The 13,799-nt window shown below is 54.6% G+C and overlaps 1 protein-coding gene across 1 annotated transcript; it reads right to left on the bottom strand.

Annotated features, from left to right (window-relative positions):
- Positions 1 to 9,876: 9,876 nt before the first annotated feature.
- VPS37D (VPS37D subunit of ESCRT-I) lies at positions 9,877 to 13,717 on the bottom strand (the record flags this gene model as incomplete). The annotated part of the gene is made up of 4 exons (XM_017855244.1): positions 9,877 to 10,969; positions 11,884 to 11,966; positions 12,392 to 12,563; positions 13,602 to 13,717. Coding segments are annotated over 4 exons (767 nt in total), but the record flags the coding sequence as incomplete, so codon positions are not given.
- Between the last annotated feature and the right edge of the window lie 82 nt (positions 13,718 to 13,799).

Here is a 13,799-nt window from a genome sequence, read left to right as displayed (position 1 = left end):
TGCTTGAGGCTACGGTAAACTTTGGGGCTTTGGGAGTACACAGGACTACTGAGGGACGGGGGCTTGGTGTTTAAGGTGGAGACTTGGTTCTTAACGCAGAGCTGGCTAAAGGTGTGTTGTTTTTTCCACTCTTTCTAATTCATGTTAAGTAGTTGGTCATCACTTTGGTCAGAGCTGCTGCTGTAGCTCTCTTAACTGTGAGTCACTGGATGTCGGCAGTGAGTTGGCTGTGAGATTGTAGGTGCTCAAGTGTTTATGCACCGGACTGAGTGTAAATCTGTAAAAGGGGAAAATCCTCGCAAGAGGTCTATGAGAAGGATGAGGGCCCAAGTCTAGGGTCTAAACAAAGCTAGGAGTGGTTTGGTGTATTACCGAGTGCAATAATTGCATGCAATTCCTGCACTCAATGTATCGTGTAAAATCCTCAGGTAAAATGGGATAAACCCACAGCTGGTCCTACTTGGCCTCTTGAAAACCATTCCATCGTTGTGCCAATCTCCGGAAAAGGAAAAAAAAAAAGGAAAACCATTCGATTGTCTCTTGCCTTGGAGGTTGGGGTATGCTCCTAGTCAGGGCTTTGCAGCGACCATATGATGCAATAGTGAAGATCTAGGGCCTGGCACAACACTTTGGGAGGCCGAGGGGGGTGGATCTCTTGACCTCAGGAGTTGGAGACCAGCCTGGGCAACACGGCAAAACCCCACCTCTACAAAAATCATGAAAATTAGCCGGGTGTGGCAAGTGCCTGTAGTCCCAGCTGCTCAGGAGGCTAAAGTGGGAGGGTGGCTTGAGCCTGGGAGGCCGTGGTTGCAGTGAGCTGCGATCCTGCCACTGCATTCCAGCCTGGGCGACAAAGCCAGACCCTATCTAAAAAAAAAAAAAAAAAAGATTTGAGCCCAATCTGGTTCAGACCTGTTTGGCTCAGTGAGCCTGGACTTGGGGGGAGGGGATATGTACTTTTTAAAAGCTGGACTTGGGGGGAGGGGATATGTACTTTTTAAAAGCTGGACTTGGGGGGAGGGGATATGTACTTTTTAAAAGAACATTTATTGTTACTATGTTTCATATTTGGAAAACAGGACAGAGACTTTTTTTCTGGAAAAACAAACTGCACCAGGTGGAGTTTAGCAAAATGTTCTGAAACTAGTGCTTCTCAACCAATAAAGCAGGCACAACGGAAACAGTGGGGCAAGGGCTTGTTGTTCTAGTGAAACAGGTGGCCTTGTTTTGATGTGGATTTGTAAAGCACTAGTGGTCTAATAGCATGGGCTCCTTGAGCTCGACCTTTGAAGTTTGTTTTCTCAGTCAGGATCCCAGCCAAGAACGTTCCCTGTGAGCCCCAGAACCTAGGGAACATAGAAAGGTCCAGAAGGTTCAGACCGGGGTTGGGTCCAGACTAAGGTAAACTTCTGGGACATTCCGTGAAACTCTAACCAAAGTATTGTATAAAAACCGTCATCCAACCCTAAGCCTCTCCCCCTGGTCCAGAACAAGGCCCAGGCCATAATGCCCATCCCTTTTTTTTTTTTTTTTTTTGAGACGGAGTCTGGCTCTGTCGCCCAGGCTGGAGTGCAGTGGCCGGATCTCAGCTCACTGCAAGCTCCGCCTCCCGGGTTCACGCCATTCTCCTGCCTCAGCCTCCCGAGTAGCTCGGAGTACAGGCGCCCGTCACCTCACCCGGCTAGTTTTTTGTATTTTTTAGTAGAGACGGGGTTTCACTGTGTTAGCCAGGATGGTCTCGATCTCCTGACCTCGTGATCCGCCCGTCTGGGCCTCCCAAAGTGCTGGGATTACAGGCTTGAGCCACCGCACCCGGCCCAAATGCCCATCCCTTTACGCCTCAGGGTTTTGTAAGGCCAGGGCTAACCTCTGAGGAGCCCCACTCCCTGCCTGCCCTGAAACTAAGCCTGTGCTCTTCATGGAAAGGGGAATGTGTGGGAGGCTTTTTGAAGGACCCCCAAAAGGTTTCCATGGTCACGTTTCTCCCCCACCCACTCGGATTGGCTTCAGTCTTTCTCTACTGCTACCTGCCAAGCAGAGGCTGAAATCGGCCATGACCTTAGCCCCTGCCTTCTAGGGGCTATTCCATAATTCCTGGTTGTGGAGGATGGCTCAGACATGCCCAGCCTTAGTCCATTTTCTTTGTTTTTCACAAACAAGCAAAACTCCCTAGAAGTTTGGACCTAGGATGCGAGAGTAGGGTAAAGGGGCCCAGCCTGGCCCAGGCTGTGCTCAGTGCGGTGGGGAGGGGGTGCTGTTTGGACAAACCGAGGCAAGATGGCGCAGTTCCGGGTTCTTCACTGTCAACTTTCCCGCCTCCGGGAAAGACGGGTCGACTGCCCAGGCGCAACCCAACCTCCCACGGAGAAAAACTGGAACCCGCCTAGCCACGCCTACCGCCTGGCCCCCCACCTGTCTATGTCCCGCCCACTGCCCTCCCACTCCCAGGCCCAGGACATAAAAGCCGCTCCCAGCGGGCGCGCTGCGGGCACTTCCTCAGCCCCCACTCCTGTCGGGACTGCAGGAACTCCGCCCGAGAGCCCCACCGGGCGACTCCCTTGGCCTCCCCTGCTGGAGACCGAGGGACCTCACCCCTCCCCCACAAAGCTGGCTGACCAAAAAATAAATTTGCAGTTTTGCTCCTAGCCCTGCCTACTGGCTGGTCCTTTAATACTCGGCCTGGTGAGCCTAGAAAGCAAATCAGTTTCCTGGAAAGCAAATCAGTTTCCTAGAAAGCAAATCAGGTACTAGTATAGCACAAGGCCGAGTGAGCAGCAGGCGTGCTTCCTAAATGGGGAGGCAGGCCACAAGACAGGAACCAAAGGCGCACATGTCTAGGCAGTTGTGGTGTCATCTTTGGGCTTGACTGGGACTTTATTTCTTCTGAGCCAAACTGTTCTTTCTCCTCTGTTGCCCTTTATTTATTGCTGGATGAGATGGCCTTTTACAGATCCCAGTGTCGAGGAAGTAGTGTTTCTCCCTCTTCCTTCTGAGGTTCCAGCATTTCATTCATTGAGTGCACTTCTTTACGAGCCAAGTTGATTGGGAGTAGCTTACCTTAGGCCACAGAGCTGTCCTACTGGATCACGATTGACTTGGAGTGGCCACCAGCACTCGCTTTTTTGGAAATGGAAGAGGTCTGTGTTTCAAACCGTTGGGCTTCCTGGAAGGTCACCAGACCCCGTGCAAACAGGCCGAGAGGGACGGCTGGTAAGTGGTAGTGTTACCTCAGTTCACACTCGAATTCAGTGCACTAGAAACGCTGGCCCTGTCCTGGCCTTTGCCTCCTTTCAGTTCCTCAGCACCATGATGAAGTCACACACTGCCACCTGCCCATGGGGAAGATCATGAGGGAAAGCCAGGCACAATGGTGTGCACCTGTGGTCCCAGTTACTTGGGAGGCGGAGGCAGGAGGATCGCTTGAGTCCAGGAATCCAAGACTGTAGTGTGTAAAGATCTCGTCTGTGAATAGCTACTGCACTCCAGCCTGGGCAACACAGCAAGACCCCATCTCTAAAAAGAAAAACAGGCCAGGCTTAGTGGCTGACCTCTGTAATCCCAGCACTTTGGGAGGCCGAGGCGGGCAGATCACCTGAGGTCAGGAGTTCGAGACCAGCCTGACTAACATGGAGAAACCCCCGTCTCTACTTTAAAAAAATACAGGATTACCCGGGCATGGTGGCGCATGCCTGTAATCCCAGCTACTCGGGAGTCTGAGGCAGGAGAATCACTTGAACCTGGGAAGCAGAAGTTGTGGCGAGCCAAGATCGCGCCATTGTACTCCAGCCTGGGCAACAAGAGCGAAACTCCGCCTCAAAAAAAAAAAAAAGAAAACAAAATTATGGGAGAACACCCAACTTGCCTTCCCTCAGCAGCTCAGCTCTCAGGTCCAGCTTGCAGCCGTCGTGGTTTTGTGCAAAGCAGCTGAGTGTCCCTCTGTTAATGTGTGCAAACCATGGTGAGAACTGAGCCTGGATCTCAAGACCTTGCATATGCCAGACATGCTCAGTGCATGCAGAGAGCTCATCTTTCACCATCTGTCCTGAGGTCACAGCCACGCTATGGATCTAGCCATGGCACCAGTGCCTCTTTTTTTTTTTTTTTTTTTTTTTGAGACCTCAGCCTCCTAGTTTTGGGATTACAGACGTGAGCCACCGCACCTAACCATTTTTTTGTGTGTTTATAGTAGAGACAGGGTTTCACCATGTTGGCCAAGCTGGTCTTGAACTCCTGACCTCAACTGATCTGCCTGCCTTGGCCTCCCAACGTGCTGGGATTACAGGCAAGAGCCACTGTGCCAGACCCTGAAATACCTTCTTTTGTCTAAAGTGGCAGTCCCCTCTCAGGGCTAAGGATGTGAATGATGAAGGGACAAAGGCAGGATGCGAGAGTCAACCCCCCCCCACAAGACTACTGACAGGACCCTAGCCTTAAGAGGCACTGGTGCCGGCCGGGCACGGTGGCTCAAGCCTGTAATCCCAGCACTTTGGGAGGCCGAGACGGGTGGATCATGAAGTCAGGAGATTGAGACCATCCTGGCTAACACGGTGAAACCCCGTCTCTACTAAAAAAAAATACAAAAAACTAGCCGGGCGAGGTGGCGGGCGCCTGTAGTCCCAGCTACTCGGGAAGCTGAGGCAGGAAAATGGCGTGAACCCGGGAGGCGGAGCTTGCAGTGAGTTGAGATCTGGCCACTGCACTCCAGCCCGGGGGACAGAGCGAGACTCCATCTCAAAAAAAAAAAAAAAAAGATTTAAAACATTGGCTGGACGCAGTGGCTCACGCCAGTAATCCCAGCACTTTGGGAGGCCGAGGTGGGTGGATCACGAAGTCAAGAGATCAAGACCATCCTGGCCAACATGGTGAAACCCCATCTCTACTAAAAGTACAAAACATTAGCTGGGCGTGGTGGTGCGTACCTGTAGTCCCAGCTACTCAGGAGGCTGAGGCAGGAGAATCTTTCGAACCCGGGAATGGAGGTTTGCAGTGAGCCAAGATTCGCACCACCGCACGGCCAGCCCTGGTGACAGAGCGAGACTCCATCTCAAAAAAAAAAAATTAGCCAGGCATGGTTGGCACACACCCGTAATCTAGCTACTCAGGAGGCCAGGGTGGGAGGATAAGCTTGAACCCAGGAAGGCGGAGCTGCAGTGAGGCAAGATCATGACACTGGACTTCAGCCTGGGTGACAGAGTGGAGACTCCATCTCAGAAAAAAAAACGGCGGGGCTGGGCGCGGTGCTCAAGCCTGTAATCCCAGCCACTTTGGGAGGGCCGAGGCGGGCGGATCACGAGGTCAGGAGAGAGACCCTCCTGGCTAACACGGTGAACCCGTCTCTACTAAAAATACCAAAAAACTAGCTGGGCGCGGTGCGGGCCGCCTGTAAGTCCCAAGCCTACTCGGAGGCTGAGGCGGGAGAATGGCGGGACCTGGGGAGGCAGAGCTTGCAGCGAGCCGAGATTGCGCCACTGCATCTCCAGCCTGGGCGACACAGCCAAGACTCCCCGTCCTCAAAAAAAAAAAAAAAAAAAAAAAAAAAAACGGCGGGAAAGGCCTGTTAGAGGAGTACGAAGAGCAGACTGGGATTTGGGGTTCACAGGCCACAGCCACTTTGCAGATAGTATTTGGCTGGCACAGTGTCCTAAAACAACTTTACCCAACATTCAAAACTTGGGCATAAGAATAGATTTCTTTTTTTTTTCTTTTTTTTCTGAGGCGGAGTCTCACTCTGTCGCCCAGGCTGGAGTGCAGTGGTGCAATCTCAGCTCACTGCAAGCTCCACCTCCCAGGTTCAAATGATTCTCCTGCCTCAACCTCCCAAGTAGCTGGGACTACAGGCACGTGCCACTATGCCTGGTTAATTTTTGTATTTTTAGTAGACAGGGTTTCACCATGTTGGCCAGGTGGGTCTCGAACTCCTGACCTCAAGTGATCCACCCTCCTCGGCCTCCGAAACTGCTGGGATTATAGGCATGAGCCACCGCCCCCATAAAAACAGATTTCTAATCTCTCAAAAAATGAGAAAATCTGCCACCATTCAGTTCACATACCTGCATTAGCACTGTGGGGGAAGCTCAGTAGCATTTCCCCTTTTAGGCCAGGCACAGTGGCTCACGCCTGTAATCCCAGCACTTTGGGAGGCCAAGGTGGGTGGATCCCTTGAGCCCAGGAATTCAGGACCAGCCCGGGCAGCATGGCAAAACCCCATCTCTACAAAAAATACAAAAATCAGCCAGGCATGGTGGCGCTCACCTGTAGTCCCAGCTACTTGGGAAGCTGAGGTGGGAGGATGACTTGAGCCTGGGAGGTTGAGATTGCAAGTCAGTTATGATCACATCACTGCATTCCAGCCTAGGTGACAGAGTAAGACCCTGTCTCAAAAGAAAGACAACAAATTTTGTCCATTTAGATGAGACATCACGCCCCAGTTTGCTGCACTTCCACCAACAAGGGTGAAGTGTAAAAGGCCTTTTATCTACACACTTGCACCGTTTTTCCCATAGCAGAAAAACATTTCTGTACCCTACATCCAGAGGGAAAGCAAAAAAGTAAAGAGGGACCATACATTTTTCAGAAGAATAGGGGCAGGAGTGTTTCTTCCTGGAAAGGGACTGCTTTGCACCTCTGTGTTACCTTCCTGGCCCCTGTAGGCATTTGAGTTTGCAAATTCCTATATCATATGTTGCTGCAAAGAGCCTGCACTTTATGCAGGGAGGTTGAGTGAAATCTTATTTTCATTGTGGGACAAGGAGAATCTCTGGAGAGGTCTACAGCAATGATAAGCTTAGACACGACCAGAGGCCCTTTGGTACAGTAACACCAGTTCCCTCCGTTTTTTGTGTAAAATCCTTGTATACACTGAGATAAACCTGCAGCAAGTCCAACTGGGTCTCTTAGAAACCATTCGATTCTCTAGCCTTGGAGGTCAGGGGCAAGCTCTTAGCCATGGCTTTGCAGGGACTACATGATTCAGTGGTGAAGGTTTGAGCTCACACTGGTTGGAGCCTGCTTAGCTCAGTGAGCCTTGATTGGTTAGAAAAAGGAAAAGTACATTTAATGTTACTATGTTTCATATTTGGAAACCAAGAGGGGAAGGTTAGAAAATGCAGAAGCTAGTGATTCCCAAACAAGGAGGTATACATAATAGACTTTCCTGAGGAACAGAGAGCTCTGTTTTTATTAAAAGGGGTGGGAATGTTATTTGGAGACTTCTTTGTTTTTGTTTTGTAAAAGCAAGATGGTATCTAATAGGTAGGACCTTTCTCATGAGCCCCCTGATGCAGACCCTCAAGTTTGTTCCCTCTCACAGAAGATCACAGCCAGGAACATTCCTGGGGCCCCCAGAATCTGGAAGCAGCAAGTTCCAGAAGGTTTTAGGCAAAAGGAAGGGCACAGAGTGCTACACTTTCCAGAACCTTCCAGAACATTCCATGTACCTTCAAGCAAAAGGGGTTGATGATTTTTCAAACCATCCAACTGGAAGCCTTTCCATGGCCACCCAGAACTGGGCCCACTCCACTCTGGTAGTGTCCATCCTCACCTGCCTGCGATCATTTTCAGGCTGAAGCTGAACACAGAGGGGTCTCACTGCCTGCCCCTCTAAAGCAGAATCAGCTTTGTGCAAGACGAGGTGTGTGGGAGGCCTTCTGAAGGACCCCATCTGGTTCCCATGGTAACACTTCTTCCTGGTCCCTCTCTTGTCCATGTCTCAACTTTCTCTGCTTCTTACCTGCCCTGGGGATGGGAGGCTCAACCTGGTAGCTGCTGCCTCCTAAAGGCTGCTCCCCAATTCATGATAGTGGAGAAAGGCTCAGACCTGCCCAACCTTTGCCCCTTTTTCCCTTTCAGTTGCAAACTCTACCCCATGTCCATCATGAAGGAGAGCCAAAAAAAAAAGTCCGGGCACGGTGGCTCACGCCTGTAATTCCAGCACTTTGGGAGGCCAAGGCAGGCGGATCACCTGAGGTCAGGAGTTCGAGACCAGCCTGACCAATGTGGAGAAACCCCGTCTCTACTAAAAATACAAAATTAGCCGGGCTTGGTGACACATGCCTGTAATCCCAGCTCCTTGGGAGGCTGAGGCAAGAGAATGGCTTGAATCTGGGAGGTGGAGGTTGCGGTGAGCTGAGATCACTCCATTGCACTCCAGCCTGGGCAACAAGAGCAAAACTCCATCTCAAAACAAAACGAAAAAACAGCAGAGGCCCATGCATTTTCAGAAAATGGGGCAAGAGTACTTTTCGTGGGAATAGACTGCTTTGCACCCTGGAAGCTTGCACCAGGAACGGGAAGCCAGGGCAAAAGGGGCCCAGCCTGCCCCCGACTGTGCTGAAGAGAGCACGGGGGAGAGGTCTTCCAAGGCTGCTCAGTCTTCGGTCATCTCAGCAGGAACTCAGCAGTTCTGGTGTCCGTTGGCCTCCAGCAGCGGAAGTGCCAGCAGTGAAGAGAGTAGAACCAAGACCAAGGTGGGATGGAGGTTCTGAAGTGGGTACTCCCAGTGCTTGAACTGTGCCCATACTAGCGGGCCACTCTGTCTAGGCCTGAGGTTCTAAAGCCCCCACAGCCCAATCCCTCTAGCGACAGCCGACATCTCTAAAAGGCCCATCAAGCAGTTGCTGCCCCCAGGTCATCAGGGATGAGGACCATCCATCTCATAGAGCACCCCTAACATTTTTTTTGGCGGGGGACAGAGTTTCACTTTTGTTGTCCAGGCTGGAGTGCAGTGGCGTGATCTTGACCCCCTGCAACCTCTGCCTCCCGGGTTCAAGCAATTCTCCTGCCTCAGCCTCCTGAGTAGCTGGGATTACAAGTCCCTACCACCATGCCTGGCTAATTTTTCTATTTTTGGTAGAGATGAGTTTTCACCATGTTGGCCAGGCTGGTCTTGAACTACTGACTTCAGGTGATCCATTCGCCTTGGTCTCCCAAAGTGCTAGGATTACAGGCATGAGCCACCGCACCTGGCCTCATCCCTAATTTAAGAGCCTCGGGCTGGGCGCGGTGGCTTACGCCTGCAATCCCAGCACTTTGGGAGGCCGAGGCGGGCGATTACAAGGTCTTGGCTTTGACCTCTGGTTCTAGGTGACCCAACCCTTTAGAGATTCAAAGGCTCCACACACACACATTTCAAACAGATACCTCAACTGTACCTCACTGACTGTTCTTTCTCATCCTTATTTCTCCAAAGGTGCCATTTGGGGCGGGTGGGGGGAGGGGCTTCTCTTCCAGTAAAAAACTTAAGTGAAAAGTAAAGCGACCCCAACACCTCCCTCTTTCCAGATGGTTACGTCCTTATTAACATGGACCAAGACCATATTAGCTTTGTAGGCTTCACACAACACTGTGACTGTCCCCTTTTGTTTGCAAGAACTTCCACACCTCCCTGCCAAACTGCATCTCATTGGACTTGACCTAAGCTGACTCGGGGTATATCCCATCTCCTTGTCCCACACTCATCATCCAAACTGGCACCTAGCGTTCCCCCTGGCTGAGGACAGATGCTATCAGTACTGCAAAACGCCCTCCATCACTCCGTGGGGACCGTCATTTGGCAGGCCAGAGAAGACCAGGTACCATCCCGATTGGGCTTACGGGCAACCCGGGAAAAGAAGGTGCATACAAGAGAGGCAACTGGAGAACCAAGATGGAGCAGTGAGCGCTTCTGACCGGAAGTGCTGGGAAGTTAAGATTTAGGAAAGGCTCTCACGGGTTGGTAATCAGAGAAGGCTTCATGGAAGAGGCAGCAGCGGTGTTGGACCTGGACAGCTGGGTTTTGCATGGGCAGAAAGGAGGGGAGAGCATCTCAAAAGTAGGAAGTGGAAGCACAGGAGCTGAGCTGTGGAGGCTGCAACAGCAGAGAGGAGTCTGGCAGCATCGTCATCCTCATCATCACATTTATTGACGGCCCCTAAGAGGTGGGGCTGGGGACAGAACGTACAAAGACAAGGACCTGCCCTCAAAAAGCTTCCATTCTAAGGAGACAGGGACAGAAAAATACAGAATGGTCTCTCCTGGGGATGGCCCACTCTCACCTGCGCAGGTCAGAAGCCCCTGGCCTACCTTGCCCCAGGGTCTGGAGCATGTGCGGACACGTAGTAGCCCCAGGGCCACAGTGTCCCTGTCCCCACAGCCAAGGCCTGACCACTTGGCTTCTAGGCCGTGGGCCCCAGAATCTGGGGGAAAGGTAGGCTCAGGACATGATGTAAAACACTCCTGGCGGCCTTGGCGTTGTGCGAGCCCAGTGGAGTGGTGGGGTGCGACAGGTCCCCTTGGCAAGGCCCCTGGGGGACCCAGGCATCTTCCCAGGCGCCCCGTAGGTGAGTCAAGTTCTTTCATGGGGCTGGTCCATCACCCTGGAGGCCCCGGGCCAGGGAAACAAAAAAGGCAGGGTGTCTTCAGCGCCAGAGGCATAAAGCCCTGCCCACCCACCCCAGCCCCTCTCTGGCCTCTTCCAGGGGCCCTCCTCCCCAGCTCAGCCTCCAGGGCCAGGGCCTGCCTGAGGCCAGGGGGAGGGGCCTGCCCCTCCCCCCACCCAGGCAGTGGGGGAGGAGGAGGAGCCAGGCATCAAGTTTGTCTAGGCCCCCCCACTGGGGGGCCACACCCTGGATCCTACCGGTGGGGGGGCTCTGGCTGCGAGGGCCGAGGGCTCAGCAGAGGGGCCGGGCCGAGGGGCACCCGGGGAGCCCTTCAATGGGGGTAATGGGCGGGAGTCCAAGGGGGGCAGGCTCCGGGGTACTGCTGGTGGCCCCCGGGCGGCCCCAGTGGGCAGGACAGCTGCAGCGGGGAAGGATTTGGGGGGATCAGCAGCCGAGGTGGGGGCCGGCTGGGCAGAGCGCTCCCGACGCCGCAGCAGCTCCTGCAGCTTCTCCGCCTGCGTCCGCCTCAGGTGGGCCAGGGCGCGGCCACGCTGGAAGGCAGGCAGGAAGGCCTCCAGGCTTTGCTCCCCCAGCAGCAGCTGCTCCATCTGCTCCTGGGCCGGGAGGGAAGGGAGGGCTTGGGAGGGGCACGACCACAGACTGGAGACTGGTCCTCACTCCTTCCCACCCTGAGGCCCTCCCCATGGAGATCACCCATCAGCTGAGGGACAGGGCACCTGCTTTCTAGCCTGGGCCTGCCTCTGACCACTTGCTGAGTGAACTGCAGACAAATGTCCTCCTAACTACTTTTTTTTTTTTTTTTTCTGAGACAGTCTCACTGTGGCCCAGGCCGGAGTGCAGTGGCGTGATCAAGGCTCACTGTAACCTCCGCCTCCCGGGTTCAAGCAATTCTCTTGCCTCAGCCTCCCAAGTAGCTGAGATGACAGGCATGCACCACCACGCCCAGCTAATTTTTGTTGTATTTTTAGTAGAGACGGGATTTTGCCATGTTGCTCAGGCTGGTCTCGAACTCCTGACCTTAGGTGATCCGCCTACCTCAGTCTCCCAAAGTGCTGGGATTACAGGCGTGAGCCACCGCGCCCAGCCCTAACTTCAAAAATAAGGATGCCATCACCAAACCTGGGTCAGCAATGAGGCAGGAGCAGAGGCAGGAACACATGTGAAGTATAGACTTAACATGTCCTTCGGGGGCCCGCCACCTTCAGCTCACTGAGCGCTGCACTCCCAACCCAGCACAAAGTCTGCCCCAGCTCCTCTGCAGCCCCAGATCCACGCTGCCCTGGCCCAGTCACAGGGGAGCCCGAAAAATAATTCACAGGTAGGAAAGTGAGCCCTGCTGGCTGTCCAGTGCTGGCGGACAGCAATGCTAGGCTCTCCTATGGGCCAGGCATTCAGGGTGGGCTTCCCAGAGGAGGGGCTCCCCAGCCTAAGGTGTAAGAATGAGCCAGGGGGTGGTGGAGAATGGATCTCCCTCTTGGCCCCCAGCCCCAGCCACCCCTCCCCTCACCTCTGCCTCCTGCTCCGCCTCTTCTAGCTCAGCCTGCAGCCAGCCCAGCGCGCAGTGGGGACTCCAGCGATGCATGCTCTCCTCTGAGGGCCACAGAGGGACAGAGTGACAGGCCAGGACCCCGAGCTTGCACTCTCCCATTGACCCCATGTGATTCTATATTCCCCTTTCCTCTGGTCTAGAGCCTCAGTTTCCTCATCTGTACCGTGCCCATGTGACCGCTTTGTGGGTACGGCCCCTACCAAGGTTCTGCCCCTCTTCCTAGTGCAAAAGAGACAGGGGAGGCTTTGTCCCCCACAGCACCTCAGGGGGACCCTGGGTACTGGGTCCCCTCTCTCCCACCCAACAATCCCCATTTCTTCTCACTTCCTCAACTCTATTGCCCAGGAGGCCAGGAGCAGGTCTGCCCAAGTCCCATCCATCAGAGCCTGGCACTTCCCAAGGCCAACCCACCGGATGGCCAGCTGCCCCCACCAGCCCCAGGCGGTTCTCCCAGACATGCCCTCACCCAGTCGTTGCAGCTTGTCGGCACAGTTCTCGGCCACCTCACGAAGCTCCTGGTATTTGATGGCCAGGGCAGCTCGGCCCATCTCCAGGCGGGGCCGCAAGGCCAGGTTCTCCTTGGCCAGTGCGTAGTTGGAGGCCAGGCAGGCCTCACGCTCCAGCTGCAGGCCCTGGAACTGCGGGCAGAGAGGAGCTAAGAGGCCCGCTCAGGGGATCTGCCCCATACACCCTACTGGGTGACCATGCCTGCGGGCCAGGCCAAAGGCACCTGTCAGGCCCCAGCCTTCAGGGTGGCGAACCCAACAGGTGAAGGGACGGCGACAGGCCAGGACCAGACCTGGCTCTGCCCTGAGCTCCCACTTTGGCCTCAGTTTCCTCTTTTACAAATCGAGTTAAAAACATCCACCTTACGGGGTTGTTGCAAGACTTAAGTGAGGAAAACTATAAAGGCCTCTACAAATGTTAGTTAATTTTTAATTTTTCAATTAATATGTCTGCTCAGGTCCCGGAGGAGTGCCCCTCCCTCCTCTGCCCCATTTTCCATGCATGGACAGCTTCCCTCTCACTCCAGGCCTTTGTCTGCTTCCTCCTCAGGTGTTTGCACCGAAAACACTCCCACCCCCTGCTCATCCTCTCCAGAGGGGTGTCTGCACCCCGTCCCCTCACAGCACCCCCTCGGGTCACCCTCTCTTCCCTTCCCACCCCCTCCTCTGCCTCCAGTGGAATCCTCACACCCCAAGGAATACACACCCCCTTTTCCTCCCTGCTCCGGGCTTACAGCAGCCCCTGGCCCTGGAGAAGGCTTTTTCCTTGTCTCTAGCAGGGCCCAGCCTCCCCTCCCTGCCCCTAGAGAACGCACTCCCCTCCATCTGTCCCCTGTGGGATGCACAAGCCCCTCCTCGCCCGCCTGCTTTCAACACACACTTTCCCTTTCTGCCCCCACAGACAACCAGCCCGGGCCTATCTCCCGTGAAATATACAACTTTCTCTTACGGTGGCCTATGCAATACACACGGCAGCTTCCACCACCCCTCCCCAGCGCCAGGCACAAAGCCCCCTCTTGCGGCCCCAGAATGCGTAGACCCCCCAACAGCCCCTCCAGGTATCAAACAGGCCCCTAGTTCTCCCAGTGGAAGGCGCCTCCTCTTTCTGGCCCTTACAGAACGTGGGTGTGCGAGCCAGGGCCCCCCACAACACAGCCCCCCGGAACACACCTCCCCGGAGCATCCGCTGTAGGACACGCCTCGTGGCCATCCCGGAGGTGCACAGGTGCCCCCCCCCCGGTCCCCGGCGCCCCACCCGCCCAGGCCAGCTCCAAGCGCCCCATCCCCTGGGGGGTGGCTCCGCGGGGCCCACTCGTACGTGCCAGGCTCCGCGCCCACGGGCGGCCCCGCGGCCCGGCCCGCGCGGCC

This window comes from Rhinopithecus bieti, unplaced genomic scaffold (genome assembly GCF_001698545.2).
Source record: "Rhinopithecus bieti isolate Rb0 unplaced genomic scaffold, ASM169854v2 scaffold_41346, whole genome shotgun sequence".
Lineage (NCBI taxonomy): Eukaryota > Metazoa > Chordata > Mammalia > Primates > Cercopithecidae > Rhinopithecus > Rhinopithecus bieti.
This window is presented reverse-complemented; position numbering and strand designations above follow the sequence as displayed.